We start from the raw sequence: 25827 nt of genomic DNA, 5'->3' as shown, positions 1-25827 counted from the left end.
AACAGTACCATTGCGTAACTAATACACAGGTCGAATGAAATTGTCTCTATTGTCTCATTACGTTATATGCTTAGCCATTACTATCATTATCTAAACGTTCTGTTATCCAATTACACTTGAAGCTTAAAATAATAATTACTAAAGAAAATGGTCGACTAACAGTAATATTTAAAGTCCTATCTCATATTCTTCAGTGCATACACATTACTCTATTGATAACTTCAACAAATATTCTGTAGAATTCATTAATCATCCCATTTTCCTCCTTTTATGATCATCCTTTCCATCAACGAAATAAGCTGACCAATTAACCGACTCGAAAACGAATTTCACACTTGCTTCTTCCAGCTGCAAATCTACATAGATCATTTAGCCAATTAAGATCCAGCTAAATTTGACGCAGGTCTAGGAATTCCCCAAGTACAGTCGAAGAAACTGGTGCACTGTTATCCATATTGTTTGTCATCAACAGGAAAGTTGGAGTATTCACGCGCCAAGGCGGTAATAGAGGCGGCCCGAATCAGAAGTTCAGTGACCCTTGACACTGACTCGCGTACATGACACCGAGAGCACATGGAAAGAAGCCTAGAAACAGTGAGAGATGGAGAATGACAGAGAAAGGGAAGAGTAGTTTGCCTTAACCTTGACCCTGACAACCCTTCGGTCCCCTTACCTCTCGGCACGTTCACAAAAGATACGTATTATCTGTCTCTTTCCTCGCTTTACCTTGTTCGCACCGACTTCTTCGCTGCTTGTGTCTCTCTCTTCCTCGCTTTCTTTGTTATTCCCGTTCTCTTCTCGACGAGCCTCGTTGTTACTCTCTATATGTATTTGGTGTCTTTCATACGGAAAAAGCCGACCATGCGATCGATGCTTGACGAGGGGGCCAGCTGCTCGAAATAGATGAGGAGGAGCCTCCTAAATATTAAAGGAGCCTTTACCTCGGTTTAGCTTGCCCTCTGTCATCACCGGCCAAGGGTCGAAGGGCCGTACGTTTCCATCGTTATCGATTTTCCTCGTCTTGTCTTTTGGTGCGTCTTGTCTCTTTCATCTCTTTTCTGCATTCGCTGCACGAGTGTAAACACTTAGGAGGTCAGATGCTGTTCATTCAGGAGTTTCTGCTTCCGCTTCTGGCCTTTATTTTCTTTCCTAGTTTCCTGAAAGTTCGTTTCGTCGAATTAGTTTAAATTTCACAGAGGAATACGTACCTTGACCGAGCGAGAATTATTTTATTGCTAAATTTTACGATAAAATATTTTACGTTTTTATAGGTTATGACGGTCCGATAACGCTGAAATGTAAATTGATTGAGACAAGATTTGGTGAAGTGTGATCGATATTATTGAATATTTAACTTACGTATGCTGTCAAATATTTTACCTTTTGTATTCGATGTATCTTTTTTTACTTAATTTTTTAAATATAAGATATTTTGTTTTTCAATCAATTTTGTTAAATATTAAAAAATGCTTGAATTCTTTTAGTAATGAATTATTTTAGAATTATTAATTATTTGATATCTTCCTTTCATGTTTATTAATTAAAGATAAGTTATTACTTAATTCAACTATCTAAGAGAAATTAGTAAAAAATATTTAATATTTTATTTCTATTATTATGATAGCGAATTAAATATCTTAGATATTGAAATTAAATATTCCTATTAAAAGTTTATTTTTTATACTCAAAGAAATTTAAATCGATCAAATATTTTTTATTTACCAAGATCAAATTTTTGATTAGCTTTGTCTGCTTAAAGGCTCGTATGAACACACGTGGAACGTAACTTTATTTTCAGAAGCACATAATGAAAATTAATGTGGCGTTGCTATGTTCATTTAAATTTGGAATATCGAGAAAGTTACGAAATGAGTGACGAATTTCTTTGCAGCTTATGTCTTCTACAATCGTGGCTTATCAAACGATAAATGGTACATTGAATCGTATGGTTTCTCAATCACCGACTACATTAAATCGTGAATATACAGTTACACATCATGGTATAACGATTTCATCAGCTAGTTTTTCGTTTAATCATAGCATTAAGTAAAGTAAGCATGTTTTCCTATGTATTACCTTTCTTCTTTTTACCTTCAACCTTTTGATAAGATTCATCGATATGTGCGTGGGAAAAATGTTCTTGACGTCATGTTTAGTAGTATAAGTCTTATATTGGACCAGCTAATGTATTGGCTTTGTAGCTATCTCGATCTGGCGGACGAAATGTCGAACTAGTTAGTCTACAGTTTCTACGTATACTTAGATGATAAAGTAGATGTGTCGGTAACGAAGAGATAGATCAATATAAATCATGATCATAAATTATAAGCAGAGAATATTATTTTATTTGTTATTTTATGTTATAATATTTTAATATATTTTTATTCTCTATTTTATACTGTTAAGTATATAATTATATATAGGTATACTATAAGTATATAATTAAATATATTTTATAATGTATATTGAATATAACTGAACGTAAAATATATGACTTATGTTTGTGGTGTAGGACTCAGGTTTATTCTAACTGATTTTAATTTTAAAGGAAGAATTTAATATTGACATCTAATCTAGGAGAAAGAGAAACTAAGCTTTCAGATTTGAAAGATACAATTTTATTACCTGCCCTATTTTCTATTTTACCTGTTAAATATTTTATTAATTTTTATATTTCTTTGTGAATTTAGTTTTTTAATTTCTTAGAAATATTCTTGCCATTTGTTATTTTTATATCATTTCTTAATACCCACTATATATTATTTTGTGTCATTTGTCTATTTTTGAAATTTGATGATTGAAACGTTTTTACTTCTTTCTATGACTTTGATTCGAATAATCATTTTTTTTTAACTTAAAATTTTATTTTGGAATAAGCCCGTTTAGAAGACTTATCGACTGTAGACACTTATGCATGATTTTACTTGCGCCTCGGTCTGATACATATTAAAATAAACTACTTGCAGTGCTGCTCACTTATACTGAGATTAATAATAAAATATTTCAATTAACAATAAATAAATAATAACGAAATTAAAAATAATAATAAAAATGTTAAATCAATAATAATTCTGAAATGATATAATAAAATATAATTATTTTTACTTTGAATATAATTTTTTATTAATATAATACTTCGAAAATTACTTCTCAAGGTATTTTTCACTTTTAAATATTCAAACAGAAAATCAAATTTTTATTTAAATTATCTTTTACTCATAATTATTTGGTGCTACATAAAAATCTTAACAAGTTGTCTTCAAAAGTAGGGGCTCACTGACACTATATAATTAAACAAATGTCAGAAAGATATACCATTTAAAAATTGTTCATGATTATCAAAATTTGAGTTTATCAAAGAGCTGTTAAATTAAATCTTTCATCGATTATAGTAATTTTATATATATAAAACGTAAACAAGTCATCATACAGTTTCATATTATTTCGTATAATATCACTATTTTTAAAATTTTAAACTATCCTAATTATTTAACAATTGTTTTCACATTTGCCACATTCTTTAGATTTACCGTGCTTTCTTTATTTTCAATCCTTTTTCGTTATTTTTCGATAAGCAAAGTTGAAGTTGTCTAATTAACATCATGAGTAAGTAGTAGCATTTCGTTTATGACCTTCTTACAGTTCAAGGCTTTCATTTTCATTTCGAAACGTTTTAAAACAACGTTAAACGAGTTCAAAGTATGCATACCCTTGACTAAATGTAAGGTTGTTACTTTCTCCCAGTTTCAATGGCAATTTGTGTTTACATTCATACAAAAGAAAGAGAGAAAAACTGGCCAGGAGACCCATTTTTTTACACAATTACTGCACTTTTAAAGCAAACTGTGGTTAATATGTAAATGTTAGGAATCATCATGGTAATTGAAAGATCGTTGTCATTTGAGCCGTCACTGCAAAAATCGATTAACTCCACTTTTTGAAAAATCTTAAATTTAAGTGTCAAAGCACTTGGTATAGACATAACTTTTTATATTTATAATAACTTTCCCTGATAACTAAGATTAACACCATTAAACGACAAAAATTTTTTGGCTACTAAATAATAAATAATTTATTTCAGAGGTCATTTTGATTGACTCCGTACTCTAATGCAAATCGTTGCAATAATGCAACTCAAATGCACTAGCAAACCATGAATGATAACGGTGAATTTTTTATTAATTTAAATTTATTACTTTTTTCACTCACCAAATCGATTAACTTTTCCAGCAACATAAAAATGGTAACATTATTAACGATTGCCTTTTGGCTATTTTTTCTTATAAATTTTATATACTGTTAGATGAAAGTTACATTTGTATTTATGCATTCTATAATATTTATTTCGACTTAAATTATAAAAGGAATTTTAAAAATTTTATTGTGACAAATGAGTATACATGTAATGATTGAGGTGTTGTGTAAATTGTGTATGTTCATGTAATGTATGAAAGTAGAAGGAACAAACCAGAGAGATCGGGCATAGGTCAGTTGTAATTGAGTTGTATAGTGAAAATAGATGTGAGCATGTGATTGCGAGATATTAATTAAATTTATACTTGATATTTATGTTTGATCATTTTTTTGTAATTAAATAAAGAATTGTTCTTATTGTTATTGATATTTCATCCATCACTAACATCATGACCAAATGTGGCATCCTAAGGATCTGACACGTTACCCAAGGTTTTTCCTGGCTGACCTGGGCTTTGTACTTTCGACCCTCGTTTTCTTGGTAACCTTCATAAAGCTACGTGTACACGGTGAAAAATGTACGATACTACAATATATATTATATTTAGGTACACATTGCAGGTCGGTAATATTAATATTGAATTCATTATTATAATTTGTTTTGCATTGGATGAAACCAGGGCAAACTTAGCAATCCATTATATAATTAGGAACCAATGTTCAAGGTGAACATTAAATACATTAATAAAAGGATATTTAGACACCTTGTAATATTACACTTACTGGTTTCGATAAATAAATATGTACTCGTAATAAATATATATATTTTAGAATAAAATAACATCTCTACATATATATGTAGGGATATGATTAATTGGCATATAAAGAATAAGAGATATTATTTTATTCTAAAATATATATATTTATTACGAGCTAAATGAGACTAGGAGTAAAGTACAACTAAAAGATTAGACTAATAACTGATCTATGATTACGCGACCGACCGACACTCTCACGTACTTCCTTCTCTGATCTGTGCTCAAGAACTCCTCGCCCGAGCCCTTGCACGTTTATTTAAACCTAGCAGTCTCTTTTCTTTCGTACGCAGGATTTCTTCCTCGATCACTCACTTCCTACGTGACCTTGACCTCGGTAGGTCAGGTACTGTGCGTTCGAGAAAAGAAGGCACAACGTGTTTACGAACTCACGGTTGATTAACTCCGCTACCACTTCCTTGATCACAGGCAGTGACCGCTATTGGTCGAAAACAGTGACAAAGATCATCGGTCACTGCCTGTCATCATGGGAGTATCAGAGGAGTCAATCAGCCGTGACTATGTAAACACGCTGTGCCTTCTTTTCTCGAACGCACTATACTTCACACTCAGACACATTCCTAAACTTTCGCTTGTAGCTCGCTCTCGTTACAATCATAAATATCCTGTTCATACAATCCTTGACCGCGGTCATTTGTTCTTCCAGCATGCACTCTAGATGTCACCCTGAAGCCGAGGTTGCTATTTATCCATCTTTCAGGGATACCCAAGTTTTCCCATGCACTCACTTTCAAAGTCTAACAATATCTTACATATGTATTGTATATCGTCACTATGCCGTTCTTGCTTGATGACGATTAGTGACGAACGGCTCTTTGAGGAGATTGTGTTTGGCTTCAAATAGTAAGTGAACTGTGTCGTTATCTTGGTATTGTGTGCATTTATATGCCGCGTGCTACTAGGTTTAGCACTTATATGAACCCTTGGTAGGGCTATGTATATCATTATTGGATAGAGTTTCCGACTTTGAGGTACAAGGGTAGGGATTACAAACGAAAAAACGAATTCAATTATTGCCCAGTTCTCCATATACTCCAAGTTCTTGGCGTATCTGTTCGCCAAGCGTCAAGGTTCCATTATGATTTATCTGGGGTACTGATGGGGTAACATCACAGGCTTAGCAATATGGTATTTCCTAATGAGTAATAATACCATCGAAACGGTATTTTTCGAAAATTTAAATTCTTCTGTGCGAGTTGTTTCTGTGCAAATTTGCATCTTTCGACCTATGATACCAAGACAGTTCTTTTGTCTTAGAGATATTTAAATTGGGTTATGTTTAGATTATTTTCCAACATGTACAACATAAAGGTCAATCCGCTTCGTCAGAAGCATCTAGAATTGAAATGGAAATTAAGTCGATGAAAAAAGATGAATACATTTGGTTCACATAACATTTAACATATATTTATCACTATACGGAATTTTTCACCTTAGATTAAAGAAATAGTTTTAGAACACTATTATAGTTATACGTACTATAACGTATAATAGTTATACATACTATCTTGTGCAAACTATATGTGAGAATGAAAGACTTTATGCGTGTCGATTTATTATTACTTATGCGTGTCAGACTTATAGAGTATCGATTGCGAACGAAGAGTGAATCTAGAAATGCACTTGAAGATTTGGGATACACGAAGTGATTGATCGAGGAAGAGAGAAAACGTGTGAAGCTGAAATAAAGATACGAAGATGCGAGAAAAGACAGAATGAACCAGCCAATATTAGAGTACAGATGAGTGATAGCTCAAACTTTTTACCATACAATTATAGTCTTATTATAAATACAGCAGATCTTGTGTATTTTACTTTTATCTACCTAACCTCATCTTACTAACACATGGAATTTAAATCAAAATAATCTCTACATATGCAGTGTGTCACAGCAATGGTAGTACAACCGAGCAGAAAGTGATTCTACGTGAAAAAGCAAATCGAAAATAAATAATAAAAGTTTTTCATTCAAAGCTTCGTTTTCAAGAAAATCGACTTTGAATATTCACCGAGTGCGTGTGCATTAAACTATGGCTTATATGGAGAGACCTATTCAATACATGAGTATCGGTACTGTAATCGAGGAGAGCATGATTCTACGTGATAAAACAAATCGAAAATGAAGAATAAAATTTTGTCATTTGAAGCTTAGTTGTCGAGAAAATCGGCTTTGAATATCTACAACATGCGTTGATATACTGCTGGTCCATCCGCCGTAGCTGAAGTTAAGTGCACGCTTACTCAGTGAATATTCAAAGTCGATTTTCTCGAAAATGAAGCATCGAATGAAAAAATTTTATTCTTTATTTTCGATTTGTTTTTTTCACATATAATCATTACCTCCTCGATTACAGTACCAATACTCATGCATTGATGGTCTATCCATATAAACCATAAGTAAGTGCACTCGTACTCAGTGAATATTCATAGTCGATTTTCTCGAAAACGAAGCGTCGCATAAAAAAATTTTATTCTTTATTTTCGATTCGTTTCTGCATGTAGAATGACTCCCTTTCCAGATTTACTACTATTGCTTGAACAGCCTGTATATATATTGTAATACACTAATTCGGATTCAATTTGGTAATACATTCATAGATGGCTAGAGATAAATGTGCGAAAAGATCATAATTGAAAACCTTGTATAATTCATAATTCTTAATTGTTAAAAATTGATTTGTAATAGGTATTTAGTATCAGAGTATCATTGCTGATATATCATAAATAATTAATAAGCATCAGTTTTCTTATTAATTATTCTCTCAGATTACATTACGCTATTAATACGTTTGTATCACTTTACATGTTAATTTATTATTACTCTGCATACAGTAAAAATATCGAATGATGTGTAAAGAGCGATGCATATGTATATATTATAAAACAATTGTCAATGAGCAAAGAAAAAATATTCTTTCTTCCTTCAAGTTTCGTGTTTTTCAAAGAATTTTCTGCACAGATTTATTCTTAAAAACGATTGGCCTTGAAGATACTGTCGTTCAAACTAGCATCATTTTAATTCTCGTTGTAAAATATTTAACAGATAAATCTGTTAAAGAAATGACGAAGTTTTCCCGATTCTGCAGTATAAAAAGACAAGCAAATAATAAATATGTTTGGAACAGGTTTTAGAGAAAATAGAAGTATCTTGAAGGTCATGAGGCCTTGACAAATTCAGTGTAAATCGTATATGTTTCAAATGTTGTAGTGGGTGCCAAACAAAGACGTCATAATTTATGTAAATTTTACAATCATTTTTTTTTCGTTACCTGGTAATATAAATTTGTTAACAATTATTGCAGAAATTGTGAAAGAAAAGACTATAACATAGGTTATATATTACCAAAGTAATAGATAATAAACTAAATATTAAATACATTAATTTTTATAACTGTAATAATTAAACGTATATTAATCTGTTTGTGCATAATATATTTAAATTCATTATTTGGAATAATTGTTCAAGTAAATTATCTAAACATTTAAATAAATTTTAATTTTAATAGGAATTGTAGACAACGAATAAATAATTAATTATAATAATATTTTATTTATTTATCTTTTCTAATAAATAATTTTTTATTTAGATATATTCCAAAATCAAATTCAAAACTAAAATATAAATTTCAAATAATTTAAATAATTTAAATATAAATAATTTTAATCGTACATACTGAATACCGAAAACTAATATTTTAATTAACGATAGGTACGTGTATTATTAAATATTATATTAACAAATATTATACTTCGTAATAATCATTATTTGAATGATAACAGAAAATAAATTATTATCATTTAAAGAAAATGACTGATTTACGACTTTGCAGATGCGAATCAAATAGAAAGTAAAACAGTAATCGAATAATACAGTAATCAAATAAAAATTTACTCAGATGAAGCAAAAATTTATTCCGAAACACATCATTATTCTACTCGTTTCTTGTACTGGGAATAAAGACTACACGCCATAGTCGTAGCTTTAGAATATTCCGTTTGAACATATCATCTTTGATCTTCGAATCAAAGCGCCTCATCGTTTCTTTGTTCAAACGCTAGATTAAAATATATACTATGCACGTATAATTATCCGAGATTATTTACATATCGTCGTGGTATTCAGCATCGACAATTTGAGGAATTACATACGAGAATCGTGCACGCCATTTCGATTTACTATATAAAACTCAACGTATTATCTTCATTGTCTTCACAAAGATCATTCCTCAACGACAATATAAATATCCGAAATTTCAAAATATCTGTTTTTTAATTTACTACTAATTATTTTTACGACCTCAAGAAAAAAGGCATAAAAGGATCCATTCGCTGTTCGAAATAGCTACAAAGTGTAAATATATACCCTGCTACAGTATATATCTTAATGCTAAATTCGTTAAAAAGTTTATGGTAATCACTACAGATGCTTTTTGTGCCCATGACTTAGTTTCAAGCTGCATCCAAAAAGTATTAGCATTTAAAGCTTAAGTCATCGTTTTTATCCCGTTCTTCGATATCTACTTTGATGCTTACCTTGATTTTATAATTCATATCTTCATCTTCTGTCTATCACTATCCTTAATCTGCTAATTAGAATTAACGATTACAAACTACAGTCAGTCACAAAAGTATAAACACAGGGTAGTCGAGATATTCAATCTGAAATCGCACACCATTCATAAAGAAGGAAATACAAACAAAATTTATTTGTAACAAACATTTGTTGTTCAATATTACACCAATAAGTCAACGAAAACTCGTTGAATAACTCGGACGGTGACCAGTTTATAATTTAGGAATAATTCTAACCGTGTAAGGAGGATGTTAAAGAAAGGCCATTTTTAGCATCGTCTAAAAATGAAAAATTCCTTCATAACCTTTAAGAGCATTCTCCAAGGAACAAAAAATTCCTTTATCGTTTTGCCGAGAAACGATGGGATAGCTGTAAAAAATGAGTCGAAGTATGTGAAAATGGGACTGATCAAATACAGGGTGTCCCAGAAACGATAGTACAACCGAGGAGGGGGATGATTCTACGTGAAAAAACAAATCGAAAATAAAGAATAAAATTTTTTCATTCGAAGCTTCGTTGCCATGAAAATCGCGTGTACTTAACTCTAGCTATGGCGGATGGACCATCAGTATATCAGCGCATGCTGTAGATATTCAAAGTCAATTTTCTCGAAAACGAAGCATCCAATGAAAAAATTTTATTCTTTATTTTCGATTCATTTCTGCATGTAGAATAACTCTTTTTCCGGTTGTACTATTATTGCTTGAACAGCCTGTATATATATTGTGATATACTAATTCGCATTCAATTTGGCAATACATTCATAGATAGCTAGAGATAAATGTGCGAAAAGATCATAATTGAAAACCTTGTATAATTCATAATTCTTAATTGTTAAAAATTGATTTGTAATAGGTATTTAGTATCAGAGTATCATTGCTGATATATCATAAATAATTAATAAGCATCAGTTTTCTTATTAATTATACTCTCAAATCACATTGCATCAGATCACATATTTCAACTCATTTCTGACTTTTTGATCAAGGAATTTTTTATTTTCAGACGATGCCAGAAGTGGGCCCCTTTTAACATCCTCCTTTATAGCGTTTTTGTTTTCAATTATCGAATTCCAACATAAGCTATTTGACAAGTATTATAAATCAGTGCAAATGCAATGTCATGAAAAGAACCTGTTCTCTCTGGACAAACGAATGTAAATCTGGCGTAGAACGTAAACGAGGAAAGGAGGAAATACGAAGAAGTAAAACGATAGTGAGAAAGGATTATGCTATGTTTGCCTTGTGAGAAGTATCTGAGATCGTATAGAAGGGCGCGATAAGTCGACGGGAAAAGTATTCCAAGCTGAAGGCAACGTAACGTGGAAAAATTCGAGGGAGAGACCCGAAGTACTCATTTGGATATCGAAGTTACGCCAGATGCGATTCCGATTCATATGCACATCAGGAACTTCCTAGTGGTGCGTGGTACCGTTCGAGGAACGTCAGCCTCTTTGTCACGTTCTTCGATTTCGTCGATCATATCTAGAATGAAAAGATCCGATCGGTAGACATCGTGAAATCATTCGCAATCGTTTTAGCTATTACAAATGTTCCGTAGTGTAATTTCGGGTCGGAACGACCTGTGATCCGTTGAGTAAATGCTTGGCATAAATATGGCTCGTAATTTTTCGCTCTTAACACTTTTTTGACCGGCAATTTCACACAGAAACTATGTCATGTACCGGCTATTATTTTGTAATCCAATCTTTAAAATCACTTTCACACGCAATATTCTATATCGTCCTGGGTTTCGTAAATTGAAATAAATAATGCAAGTGCAATGACGAGTCAACTCGTCATCGGTCAACAACGTTTGAGCAGGAAAGGACGAGTTAACTCGTCACCAGTCAACAATGTGTTAATAATGTCTTCTAATAACGAAGTACATCTTCGGTATATGTTTGACATCTTTTATTATGAAATATTGAAGTTGAAAATTGTAATTTTATATCAATTACAGAATAATTAGAGAACGTTTAACGGAATTACAGAATATTATTATGTTAAATTTAAATATGTTTACATATGTGTATTAAGTAGATAGGATATATTTCATCTATCATTACTAGCAATAATAGTTAACGATATCTATTGCAAATTATAACAATACCATCAGTTATATAAATAGCCGGTTAGCAATATCAATAATATTTTCAAGAATTGCTTTTCTGTCACAAACTGCATAATGTTAGAAGTTAAATGCATATTCATGATGTAACTCGGACATCACGAGATCTCACGATTCTTTTTTTCAGCGCGTCAATAAATTTAACGAAGAAGGATGATAGTTCAGTACATAAGGTTGATAGTTGAGACCATTTCATCCGCTTTAATGTCGATTGTCACCTTACCTTCAGTTTCCTCAATCGCATCGAAGTTGAAGTCACCAGCCTTGGTAGCGATCATTGAATCTCATCGTCAAAACCGGCTATGGTATGAATCAAAGTCCTTGATGATACGCGTACGCAGCAGCCAGCGCGACTTTTGTATTGTCTCGCAAATACTCCTATCTCAGATCGTGGCAAACTCTGAAGGAGAACAGAGGCATACCATTTCAACCTCATTTGGTATTGCTATAGTACCATAAGTAGCTGAAGAGCACGAGTCACCGCGGAGACCTCAACGTTTGGTTGTCCAAGAGAACGATGAACAAGCTGCATCTGTGTCTTCTGTTACAATTATGCGTGCTGACCGTGTCTCAAAAGACCGCTTTGGATTCACCACCTATATTGCAAATTTTTCGTAATGGGCAGCGTTGGATTATCGATTATTTCGGTATGTGATCAGTTAAAGTTTCGTATTATTTCGTACAGTGATTCAAAAAATATATATCTGTCGCGTGAGTATAAATAGCTCTGTCAAAACCCGTGGAAGAATGTTTGAAAACCTGTGGTGGTTGAAGGAAGAGATGATTTTCTTTTGGTGCGGTAGTTGAAAAAAATGAAATTTTCATTTTTGATTTATGGTCTGTTGACAGTTTGCAGCGGTTTTTATGATGAGTCGTGAACCAAAGAGAATTAATATATCGGTTTGAATTAGAATTAGTATTAGTTTTGTGTCATTTAAAATCAATGCAGTATACGTTTTGATGATTGATATATTGAACTTATTAAGACTGATTTTAATGTTATTTGAAATCAGTAGAGTAGCCCTCTTGAGGATGAATTGATATGTTAGGATAAATTATAATCAAGAATATTTATAGTATTAAAAAATGTGGCGAATAGAATAATAAAAATTAATGGTCAATTGTAGATGTACTCTTAGTGCCATATTTTTCGGGTATTTTAATCGAGACAACGATTATTGTCATACTTATTATAACGATATAACCTTCGTATAGTCTCGAAGAAGAAATTTTGTTGTGGATCGAGATTGATAGAATTAAAAATAAAAATAGATTTGAATTTAAAAATAGATGTTAAAAATAGATTAGAAATTTAGTATTATTTTTATATAGCACATTAGAGATATTTATAATTAATTCATAATTAAATACATTCTGTATATCTGAAATTTTTCAAATTTTCTATTTATGGATGAAGAATTAGAATTTATTACGATGTTAAAATTCAAAACTGATTTAGGAATATTTCTTCTTGAATATTCCTGAGCACGCTGTTTTCTACCATTTAAATTGTTGTCGAATTAATGAATATTTATCTATCCCTTTCGACGGTATGATTTCATTAGACTTAAAAGATTAAATTTACATAAATCTTCGTAACTATGCAGTACGTAACTATTTTTCTGCAGATATGAATATTTATACAATAATGTTTAGTAAAATTTTATTTAACATTAACATTAATGTTATCAATGTTTTATGAAACAATATCATTTTTGTTATATTCTATTTAAATTCTTTTCAATTCCTATTGATGCAAAATTGTACCTTCGTATTGTGCCACTTAAAGCATTTTGCAAAATTCTTTGTTTTGAAGTACTTAAATATAAGAATAATTTTCTGTTGAATTACATTTTAATTTTGTTTTATTACGACTAACACCTACGAATTAAATTAATTCTACATTATCCTTTTCTTATATTTTAATTTTATTTTTTATTACAAATAATATCAACGATTAAAATTATTTCTGCATTATCATTTTCTTATATTTTAGTTTCATTGTTTATTACGAATAACATTTACGAAACGAATTAATTTTATAATAAGTTTAATATCTACTAATTTTTATTCAGTATGCATGGGAATATAATGCTACAATGTACGAAATAATTTAATTTAGTATAGTAATAATAATAATAAGTAATAATAAATAATAAATATAGTTTCTTAATACCTCTATAATTTGTTAATATTTATTTTTATAAATTTTATCCTCGTTACGCTTTTTTAATAATATATATATATTTCCAAATTCCAGTGTAATAATAAAATAACTATATTTCTGATATTGAAATAGTATGTCTAATATTTTTATACAAAATATATAGTTTAATTTTCTCTGTTAGTTAATAATTTTTGTTACGACAATACTTGAATATTTATTAATAAAAACTGCAAATAATCGATAATTATTTTTTAGGCAGAGAAAATGAAGAGCGAAGTTTTTCAACAGAGGAGGGAAACAAAGTTCAAGAAGAAATCCCAGCAAATGTACCATTTCCTTGCAATGTGACAGGTACAATATGCGACAAAATAATACCATAGCCTGTAATTTTCAATGTTCCTTGAAACTAATTCAATGTACGACATATTACATATGTACTCTCATAATAATACAGAAGAATATTAACTACAGTTTACATTTCTTCTTACAAATTTTACTTCTTCGTGTGAAAAATGGCTGCGACAAAATGATAACACAGATACCAAAAATACAGATCAATCAGATTATGGTTTTTGAAAATGGAAATGCTTCTTATATACTTTCATGCGACGAATCCGAATCTGTCAGTAAAAAATGTTTACCATCTTAGATTTACGAAATAAATAAATAAAAGGTATCGATTCCTGCTATTTTTACGAAAATATTCTAAAGATATTAATTTTTTTCAAAAATCTTTATCAACTACTTTGTATAGTACTAACTTTGATTGTAAAATCAAATTTGTATATAATTATACAGCTCTGAAGTTACTCGAAAAATACTGAAAATTATAGAGCGTACTATCATTTGTTCGAGTACTGTAGTTAAACAAATTTTTAATTATTATTGTCAAAAAGTTTATGAAATCATTCTTAAAAATTTCTTCATACTCACTTCCTAATAAAACAAATATTGTTTAAAATTTATATTAAATATATGATTCTTATGTGTTTTTATATTATTTTCGCTTTTTATAATTGATATTCCGTTAATTAATAAAGAAAAATAAAAATTATGATTAAAATAAAATAAAATCAACGTAATATTATATTTGATAAAATAAATATATAATTAAGCATCAGAAGATTTAATTGAATTATAATGTACGAAAATCTAATTTTCTTTCTCTTTAACTAGAAAAGAAAAATTCTATTTTCTTTAAGTTTCATTTAAGAAATGATTATCTAAATATACGTAATCTAGATTAAATTAAATCTCACAAATAAAAATCTATTTAAAGTCTAAATTGCATGTATCAATGTTAAAACGAAACTTACAGTAGTAGAATACTAATTTTTCAAATATCAGTTCTACATATCATCGATGTCAAAAAAGATCTTAAGTGAATTAATCAATTTACATAATTAAGATAATGAAAAATTTAGAATATTATGATTATTAAATTAACTAGGAAGTATAAATTTGTATAATTATATAACCTACTATTTATCTCGCGAATCGATACAGTTCTAACTTCCACTTAGCCTCATAATATAAAACATTTCTAGGTGGTAGATCTCCCAAAGTTCCCGACTCAGTCCATCGCTTAAGACCAGGTGACATAGACGTTATTGGTGCGATGGGTGATTCTTTGACAGCCGGAGTTGGACTATTTGCGAAATCTCTACTACAAGTCTTCGTTGAAAACAGAGGCGCGTCAGGGAGTATCGGCGGTGAAGGAACTTGGAGGAAGTATCTGACGCTTCCCAATATTCTTAAGGTACAATGATCATTCACTGATCCATCGATGCGAATTACACGTAATCGTTAAACAGTTGTACACTGAATATTTACAGATCGAATATTTGCTTTAATTATTTATTTTTTAAATTATTTTTATAACCAGGAATTCAACTCTAACCTAGTTGGCTATGCACTTGGAGATTCTTTGAGTATTCAGCCAGAATCACAGTTGAACGTTGCTGAGACTGGTGCAATATCTAAAGATATGCCATTCATGGCCAGATATTTAGTCAATAAAATATATAATGATCCAAGGATAGATGTACAGCGACACTGGAAGGTTCGTAATTTGGATACGATTATTAAATATTTTAATGGAAATGCTTTTAGCTAGATATTATATTTTAGAGTTGTCCAATGTTTTATTGAATTATTTGATATTGCCTGTGATATTATTAGTGATACCAGTATATTTAGAAAAATTATTGTAATACGGGGAATGTACAATATAAATTATTACGATAATAGATGAGAATTTAGTTTGTTGTAGCATATTATAATATAATGCTATATTATTTTGTGGTAATATAGTATTTTATAGTACTAAAGTACTGTGCGTTTGAGAGAAGAAGGCGCAGCATGTTTTTCGTTAATAATTTTCGTTCTAATAATGTTAAAAATATAATTCTAATTATTAATAAAATTATTAAAATTTAAAAAATTTATTATTCGATAATAATAATAAATTCTATAAAATTAAAAAAAAGATTATTTTATCTATTTAAATTTATATACTATAATAATATAAATAAATTATAAATAATTATTTTATTATTTATTATAACTTTTTATAATTTAATTAAATTCTAAATTTAATACACTTAAATGTGTTAAAATAATAATAATAATATATTTAAATTAAATTTTTTATTAATAATTTTTATCTATTATTTAATTTAAAATAATTTCTAAATTAAAGTCGTTTCGTGCAATTTATTTATTTATTACAGATAGAAACTGATTTGACTTACGTCGTTCTGAACTCAAATCATGTAAGATTTTAGAAGTCGAACAGACTTAATTTTTAAATTTCTTCATTTTAAATTTATCTTAACTTAACATTAAGGTTGCAAACCCTTAATTAATTTGTATTCTAAAAGGATACTACCGAGGTACATCTAAGGTAATTTGTTTTTTAAACTAATATTATTATATCAAATTTGTTATTCTCGAATCAAAGTTTTTTGACGTAAACACGCTGTACCTTCTTTTTTCGAACGAACAGTACTTCACAGTGTTATAGTATTTTATGGGATTACAGTACTCTATCGTATTACAGCATTTCATACTGTTTCAGTATTTTACAATATTTTCTATATTTCTATAAAACAATTTCGAAAGTGAAATGCACTATTTTCGTAATTACCGTTTATCTTTGTAACTTTCATCGTGTATAGCAGAAATTAAGCTCGAAATAACTATCAACTCGAAGAAATTCTGCTTTTATAAATATTTATTCTTCTTTTCTCTTTAATCGTTTATATAATAAAGTACTCGTCCCTGCCTTTTACAGCTTATCACGTTGTTAATAGGAAGTAACGACATTTGTTCCAATATCTGTTCCCCTCTTTTTCCATGGTCTCTCTTGGAGAGTCACAAGGTCAACCTAATTGAAACTCTTAGGATATTAAGAGACAATTTACCAAGAACTTTCGTTGCCCTTGTTGTGACAGTAAATTTAAAAGCACTTGTTAATGCACATAAAGGAATAAAGTTATTGAAGTGCTATATAGCAACTCAAGTAGAATGTGGATGCTTCTTTTCACTGCAATACAGAGCTCAAAGAGGGGAATATTATAAAATGTTGGAGAGGTCTGTATAATTCTCAAAATTCTCCTTGGATACCTAAAACTTCAACGAGTTGTTTACAGAAATGTTACGTTGCGTAATAATTAATATATATAATTAATAATTTTACATAATAATTTTTCTTCTATAACTTTCCTGCATGTTTCATTGCTGTTCCATATTTATAAACAATTTCATCGCAAAGAGTTATAACATCGTATAAATTGTAAACCTTTTAACCCACATGACATCAGAGTATCATCATAAAATCACTTCCTGCAGCTAATTCATCTTCGAGTCTCGACAAACCTGTTTAAGTCATCGTCAAGCTTCATCTCTATGAGCCCTTCTTATTCATAATTAAAATCAGGGATTCTTAACGAGTATAAGTAGTATGTATAACGAGTAATATAAGAGTATGAGTATAACAAGTAAAAGATATTGAGTCACACTTAACAAAGAAGTGCAAAGTGTCGCGTCGCGATTGAATTTTGGTGAAATTCTGACGGGTTGTAAGTCATCCAGTTCAAGAAAATGTACCACAATAAGGGCAATTACTCGATAGTTTTTGAGATATTTATGATTAAAGCTTTTTTACTTAACTAGAAATTTCTTCCGAATAGTTATCGGTAGTTATCAAGTGGCATTGCGGCCTAATGGTAACATTAGCGTGGAAATTTTCGGATATCACCATTAGGCCACAACGGCACTTGATAAATATTCGAAATAAACCTGTAATTACGGCAATGATAAAACTCTAATCATAAATATCTCGAAAACTATTGAATAGTTGCCCGTATAATGGTATATTTTCTTGAACAGTATGACAAAATCTACAAACCTGCAAAGTTTCATCTAAATCTATAACCCGAAGGACTTGCACTGTCCTTGTTAGCTTCGTCACTAACACACCTCAGCTTCGTTGAAGTAGATAAAGAAACAGGGCCTCTAGAGACACCGTTACCTTTTCGTGAAGATTAAGGGACACTCTGCAAACAGTTATCGAAGGTTTTACGAGCCTTAAAATTTTGTTACATCCAAAGGGGTTCGGATACAAAGGTCAAAAAGCCTTATTCATGCTTTCTCTCATACAGTATTATTTACTGCATTATTTTCTACTACTGTATCACTCTACAGTATTATTTTTGCATTATTTCCCCTGACAGTTTTTCGGTGCTGCCTAATATTAATCCTTGCACGTTGAGGATTATAATCGCGAGTGACAAACATGTTAGCAGTGGATAATATATTTATACCAATACAATAAATGTTTATTCAACAATATTAATGTACAGCGTAAAAAATGTCGATAAAATATATGTAATTATGTTCTTCGTACGATACTCGTTCATACGTCTACCGTCGACGAATTCTGAATTGCAACTGACCTATCCCAGTACTCTCTGGTTTGTTCTCTCTTTTTTCATACATTACATAAATGTACACAGTACACACCACGCTTCGTTCATAATCGGTTTTTAATACTGCCTAAATTTGCTTATATCGACACTCCATACATATTCATTCCATTCATTCTTTCTTACAAACATCACTCTCTTTTGCAACATTATATATTAACCCTTTAATTAGCCACGAAATTATTTTTATTATTCACAGCGTATAACGGCAAAATAATAATAAATTGGTGATTTAAGATAACATTCTTGATGTTATCTTGCCAAGATTTGCTTCTTTGCTTCCCAATGGAGCGTTTATCTTATTGGCGGTCACGGGTGACCACCGTAGCACCTTGATAACGGTTGACAATTAACTATCAATTTTCATTCAATTTTTACAATTGTAAGTATAATAGTTCAAGCGCTCCGGTCACCAATGACCACCGTGGCGTCACAAAAGAAACCGTGGTCGGTCATATATGACCAACGTGGCAGTCAAAGTGTTAAAACCTATGTTAACTATTACCACTTTGAACCTAAATTTCGAAGTCCAAATTTGAATAATTCAATTTAGATTAAATATAATAAATGTAATAAAAATAGTATGATGAATATAGTTAACAAATATAATAAATACAAATTAAATATGTAGTAGTAAATGAATATATACGACAATAATAGTAATTTAGTATTAAATAGATATATCTAATTGAAAATTTGCATTACATTGTTTGCAAATTGTTCATAACTTTTTACTACTGCAATACGCAATTCTGTATTTCTTTGTGTGGGTTCAAGTGGACCCAGAGCCCATCAGGCGAGGATTAATTTTAGAATTCATATTTAAAGATAAAGTTGCATTTTAGGTTATTCTTTTTAGGTGGCAAGATTTAGAAGAAGAAATAGCTACTTACCCAGAATTTCACAAAGAAGACTTCACTGTAGTGACTTTGCCAAGTGTTAAAAATGCGTACATACCGCTTGCCAAAAATGGATTGGCTGATTTTTCGTTTTTTTCAGCCGACTGTTTTCATATGAGTCAGAAGAGTAACTCGTGGTGTAAGTACAAGAAGAAACAATTGTATATTATTAAATTATGTTATGTTAGTTATCATTTTATGTCAGTAAATTACTAGTATGAATTAAAAATAGAAATAGAATTAGTATATTTTATGTCAGTAATCAGACAAATATTGTTTCATGCTACCAAAGACGCGAATATTCTATGGAACAATTTGCTAGAACCACTTGGTAACAAGACTTCCGTTTGGGAAGAGCCATATAAAAGATTCTTATGTCCAACTGCGAAGAGACCATACTTGATGACTGCTGAAAATTCTTACAAGGAATTTTTAGGACAAAGACAGCTCTTGCGCAATAGAATTTATTAGGAGGTAAACGGTTCATACAATAGGAGTTCAATGATTCTTGTCATTATCTGCGAGTGTAAATACAGAGATTTTAGAATTAAACTAAAATTTAATCGACGAGCGATTTTAGTCAATTGACACTGACTAAAATTTTTGTTATTCGAATTTAAATAAGTGGAGTTTTACTGTGAAGGTAGAACGCGTTTACAGTTTGCCATTTATGTAGATAAAATACTCATTGTCAGCGTTAAGGTCTAGAAATGAAATTACAGTGACATTTTAGTTACCAATGTAATATATTTGTATCCGTAACGAATATTTATTTATTATTAATAGAAAAAAATTGCTTTTCTGTTTCTCTTTGTGTGCGTATTTAATCATTTAAAGGAGTTCACTGCTTAGTCTTATCCTCATGAGACAGATTTGAGCTTTGGATCAATCTTTTGCAAGATTATCGAAGCAATTTTAATGAAGTTTTCATCGAAAATTTTAACAGTAATGATAAAAAGAAAACATGTACAATGGGTAAGAGATAGTACAAAAACCGGCAAATGATACTTTTCCTTGTCTCAATATAGACATATTATTATATAATTATATAATAGATATATTTCCTGAATTTTTATATTTACAATTCGATATTATATTCACGTTCAATAATTCCTTAGAAATCGTCCATTTGTAAGAACAAATTTTATGCTAATATTAATGTGCAATATTTTTAGACATTTATATGGTCAATTTAATTCATTCATATTTTGCATATTTTTTTAAAGCGTTTCATGCTCTAGAGAAAGGAAACCAAGGTTATGTTAAAATGTTTGTAATTAAGTAACAAATTTGTATAAAAATTGTGAAAATTAAAAACGAATTAAGATAAGTATTAAATTAATCTGGTCTTGTTTATACGTATTGCAAAATCGATTAAAAAGAGGATAAAGGTACCAGTTTGATCTTGCAAAATATAAATTTCAATCTTGCAATTTAAAGTCCACATCTAGTGTACACATACGTGAAAGTATGATGGTTAATAGTGTGTTTTTAAACTGGTTTTATTCAAGCTAGAGTCTAGTTCAATAAACTTCGAAAAATATTCCCGTTTCGTGAAATTATGTAACACCATGTGCCTACGTAACAGATTTTGTTAATACAGTCGAATACAAAAATAATCGAACAATAAAATTTTTATTTTAAACGTTAAATTTATGTATGAATCTGTACAATGAGTATATTAATGAAATAAATTCTAATTAAGGGGTAATAATACATCTTTATATTTATAGTTGTCTACACATTCTATATAATAAATATAGAGGAAACAATGCAAAGAGAATTACATTATATCATAGTGCAGGTATAGATACGTGTGCTAAAAATATAGATCCAAAATATATCAAAATACAAACACTCAAAATTAAAAAAAAGGATCGTTCATTGATTACATATAATTATTTAAATATTGGAAAATAAACCAAAAAATATAAATTTTTGTCTGAAAATATTTAAAAAATTTCTTATGTTCCTTTCAAATACTTTATAAATAATGTTAAATCAATGTTATTATAATAATATGAAAATTTGTAATTAATTTTATATAATATTAAATAATATTGGATATAAAATTTCTTACAACTAGTCCTATTTCAAGTCTGTTGCGAAGTGGATTGCAAAAGAAAAAATATTTCGAAATACATGTCAGTACTGTTTCACTATGAGAAAAGAAAGGCAGTGTCAAAAATAGCAAGCCTTTTGAAGATAGCCAAGGATAGGGACGAAAATACAATTGAATATTAGTTTCAGAATGTCCATTCGAAGATTTTTAATTTATTCAGAAAGATTTGTTATTATTAATATGTTAAACGAAGCGCCGGTCCCTACGGTCCTACAGCCGGTTCTCTGGGACTGTCAAGTGGGCCTAAACGGAACAGCAAGCAAAGTAAGCTGGGTATTAAACCTATCTATTATAATGCTTCAACAAATCTATTAAATTCTTCAAAGCCAATTGACAAGCTCAACGAATAATATTATATTACGATATATATAGGAAATGTTTGGAAAGTACTCATTATCAGATTATAGGACTATCATGATGGAATTAATCCCTTAATGATTATATCTGCGTTAATACCCGAATTTTTAAAAATATCAGCTTCTTTGTAATTTTGATTACGACACGTTATTAGACACTATGGTCACTTACTAAACGATTTTTCAAAAATTCTCGAATTTTTGACCGATTTTTGTAAAATAATTACAAAGTAAAATAATTTGTAAAATAATTCGAAATAATTGAAATAATTAGGTTTTTATCTCGATAAAGACAAATTTCGGTAACTGTCAAAACAAAACGACTGAAATCAAACATTTTCACTAGTTTGACAGTTCTGGCCTGTCATACCATATTATTGAGAACAGAGTTTTGTTTTGTTATATATTACAAAAAATTAATGATTTTATAATATTATTCTTATAATTGAAATTAATCTCTTTCATCTCATAAGCTGTAAGGTATGAAGGGTACATCAAATTTTTATTTTTAAAAAAAGTTAACTTAATTGGAAATAAATTTAATATCTATGTTACTAATGGAACGGTGAGGATGTGGAGAAAATATAAAAAAGAAATTCAATCAATAGTAAATTATGTCGAGTGCAACAGTAATTTACGTGTAAGTGAATTCAAACTTATTAAAAATGTATAGATATTTAAAATTCGAAATTACAAAAAATATAAGAATATGTGAGCATAAATAGGTGTTCAAATATTTTAAAAATTTATTTAACCAAAAATAGTAGGAATATGGTATATAAAAGAAAATTTAAATTTTCCTAATGATTCTAAAATTAAGTCTCAATATTTTTTAATTTAAGTGCAAAAATTCGTGTATTATTATTATACAAAAGCTCTGAAACTTCCTAATTCGGATCTTAATTTAAAAATTCTACTGTTGAGTAGAATCAAACGTTAAACCTATTTAAGAAGTCCTTTACTATAATTTTATGACTCGAACCTGTAAAGTACTTCTGGGTCATTAAAATTTGCTCTTCTTTAATTTTCTAGTTTAATATTTAAAACACCATTTACTGTCAAACACTTGTTTACATTTGTATTATAGATGTTTACAGCTCGATGCATATTTATCAAGTCTAAAAGCTAGAATTAATAATAGTCTTCGAATATTTTTGTGATTGACTGTATATTCAAGGAATATTCCGATGATTATTGCTTCTTAAATTTCGTACATTCACAAATGAGAGATGAAATGAATAAATTACTGCAATTTAAAATTCCGAATTTATTAAGCACAACTTGTTCTGTAGTATATGCATATAATTAGCCCTTTTCCCTATATGCATATAAAAACCCTCTTACATCACGAAGCCACAGAAGCTATTAGACCAACGTATAAACCCCGCACAGTAATACAAAAGCCTAGAACTGCTAATTAGAACGTGATTGCACTTGCAAAATTACGAATTCTGCATCCAAAGCGTTCATTGTCACGCGTAATCTGAATTAACAGAAAGTGTGCCAAGTAGTAACTACTTTCATCTCCTAAGTTACCCTTGAAAGCAGTATGGCGATTACCACATTAATTGTACCAGTTTTAAAAAATGTCACAAAATAGAAAGTCTTGTAACACGCGAAAACAGAAGTAGCAGAAAAGGAGCGTCGAAAATTTAGTAATCGATACTGGAATATTTTCTCATCATTTTATTCACCATTAATCACTTTACTCGATGATACAGTAAACGACAAAATGATACTGCAACCTATACCTTTTTGTTTTCTCGAGTAACTTCAACATGTTACACCTTGGCAAAAATGTGATGTAATTACGAATCTAGTTTAATCCTGCAGAAGTAGGTTAGCATTATGCAATATCGTTGTCAAAGATATTACAAAGAATTACAACCCTTGGAATATTTTTGTAATAGTAAAAACCGATATTTTTTTTATAATTTTTGGCGATCAAATTTACATGCAGTTTGCAATAAAAGAATACTTTGCTTGAATAAGTTGACAAAAAAAATAAATAAAAAAGAAAAATAAAACTCGTACGATTATAAATCAAATTTCATTACTATAGAGGAAGGTTAGTATCGTGTTATGTTGGGAAAAATTATTTTCATTATTTAATATTTTTTATAGAAATTTTGTGTATTGGGCACAAAAAGAAAGAAATATTGCATAATTATAAATTAAATTTGAATTTAGAGGGAAAGGATAATACTATATCATATTGTTGACTAAATTTTGAAAAACAATACTATCTTTGGAATATTTTGGAAAATATAGCAAAATCAACGCCTCTTTATTTATTTACTTTCCAAATCTAATCCTATTACTATTGTAAGTATAGTAATCAATTAATGTTATTACTAGTAGTTTATTATATTATATTATTATATCCTATTAAATATTGTATATAATAATCATATACAATACTTGCTTACCACAGGCAGTTTTTAAGTGAACAAAAATTAAATAAAAAAAATACTTAAAAAATCTTTCCATTCTTAAACAGGGCAATGAAAGCTTGTTGGTTCGTTTTTGGTACCTGTAATATTTCATGTCACCCAATTTTCACATAACTAGACTATGTTTGTGGGCAAAAATATAAATTAATCTTTTTTCCTGTGTCATTAAAAAAGAATTACTTTATACAGGTGTATATATCAAAGAAACACTGAAAATAAGAGGATGTGCTTTCATTTTGTCACGTACTAGTGTATTAGTGTATTAGTGACAGCATGCCACAGTGACAATGCGAGTCGCTGCAGGACAAACTTTGGCTTCACCACTCTTACTCACGTACGATTACTACCTTATAAGAATACGAAAGAACGCAGGTGTTTCGTTTAGGCAAAAAGTAGGGGGGTTGTCGATGGATATGCGTAAGTTTCTTCCACCGTCTTCATTCATGTTCTGTCCCATCTTGAACGAAGACTGACCTCCCCGTGTTCTACATACGGTACCTATCGTCGCGTTATTCCGTACGAAAAGAGTGAGTGAAAAAGTGTGTGACAGAATTTCGATGATAATGACTGAAAATTCTCGTATCACAATCGATGATCTCGATAAACGTAGTAGATGATGTGAGAACAGTGCGAGGAAGTATGAGCAAAACTTCTCTTGGAATTAGGGTGAGAATTGGGATGAAGAATCAATTGGCTGAAGAATCATTCGGATGAAATAAGAACGAGATACCAAGAGCAATGAGAGATTGACTGTCATCGAGTTATATTAATTGCTGTCATTGAGTTACATTCTTGGTTAATTTGTAAGTAAAAATTAAAGAATCTAAGACCTCTGTGCTTCCTCTTTGGTATTCTTTGTTCATGGTAGACCTACTCAGGTGTAATATGTGTTTAGATACTAGATAACATACACATTAATACATAGCATACACATATACACATTATACATTAATACACATTAATACAATAATAATTATAGTGCTATGATGAAAATAGTTAGATATATATAGTTACTTTGTTATCTCAATAAAATAATAATTTTACATTATAATCAATTAAATAATTAATTAAATAATATATAACATTTAAAGATAATAATAATTATTAAT

The 25827-nt window shown here is 29.8% G+C and overlaps 1 protein-coding gene across 1 annotated transcript; it reads left to right on the top strand.

Annotated features, from left to right (window-relative positions):
- Positions 1 to 11915: 11915 nt before the first annotated feature.
- On the top strand, positions 11916 to 20781 carry LOC108554706 (phospholipase B1, membrane-associated-like). The gene is made up of 8 exons (XM_017910073.1): positions 11916 to 12038; positions 12121 to 12380; positions 14156 to 14251; positions 15448 to 15659; positions 15786 to 15962; positions 17196 to 17494; positions 19748 to 19926; positions 20080 to 20781. Exons 2-8 carry the CDS (start codon positions 12251 to 12253, stop codon positions 20256 to 20258), a joined length of 1272 nt encoding a protein of 423 aa, XP_017765562.1. The 5' UTR covers positions 11916 to 12038; positions 12121 to 12250; the 3' UTR covers positions 20259 to 20781.
- Positions 20782 to 25827: the final 5046 nt, after the last annotated feature.

Source organism: Eufriesea mexicana, unplaced genomic scaffold (assembly GCF_001483705.2).
Source record: "Eufriesea mexicana isolate 0111107269 unplaced genomic scaffold, ASM148370v2 scaffold70466, whole genome shotgun sequence".
NCBI classification, from domain to species: Eukaryota; Metazoa; Arthropoda; class Insecta; order Hymenoptera; family Apidae; genus Eufriesea; species Eufriesea mexicana.
Note: the sequence above shows the minus strand (reverse complement) of the source record. Positions and strands in the feature narration are given on the sequence as shown.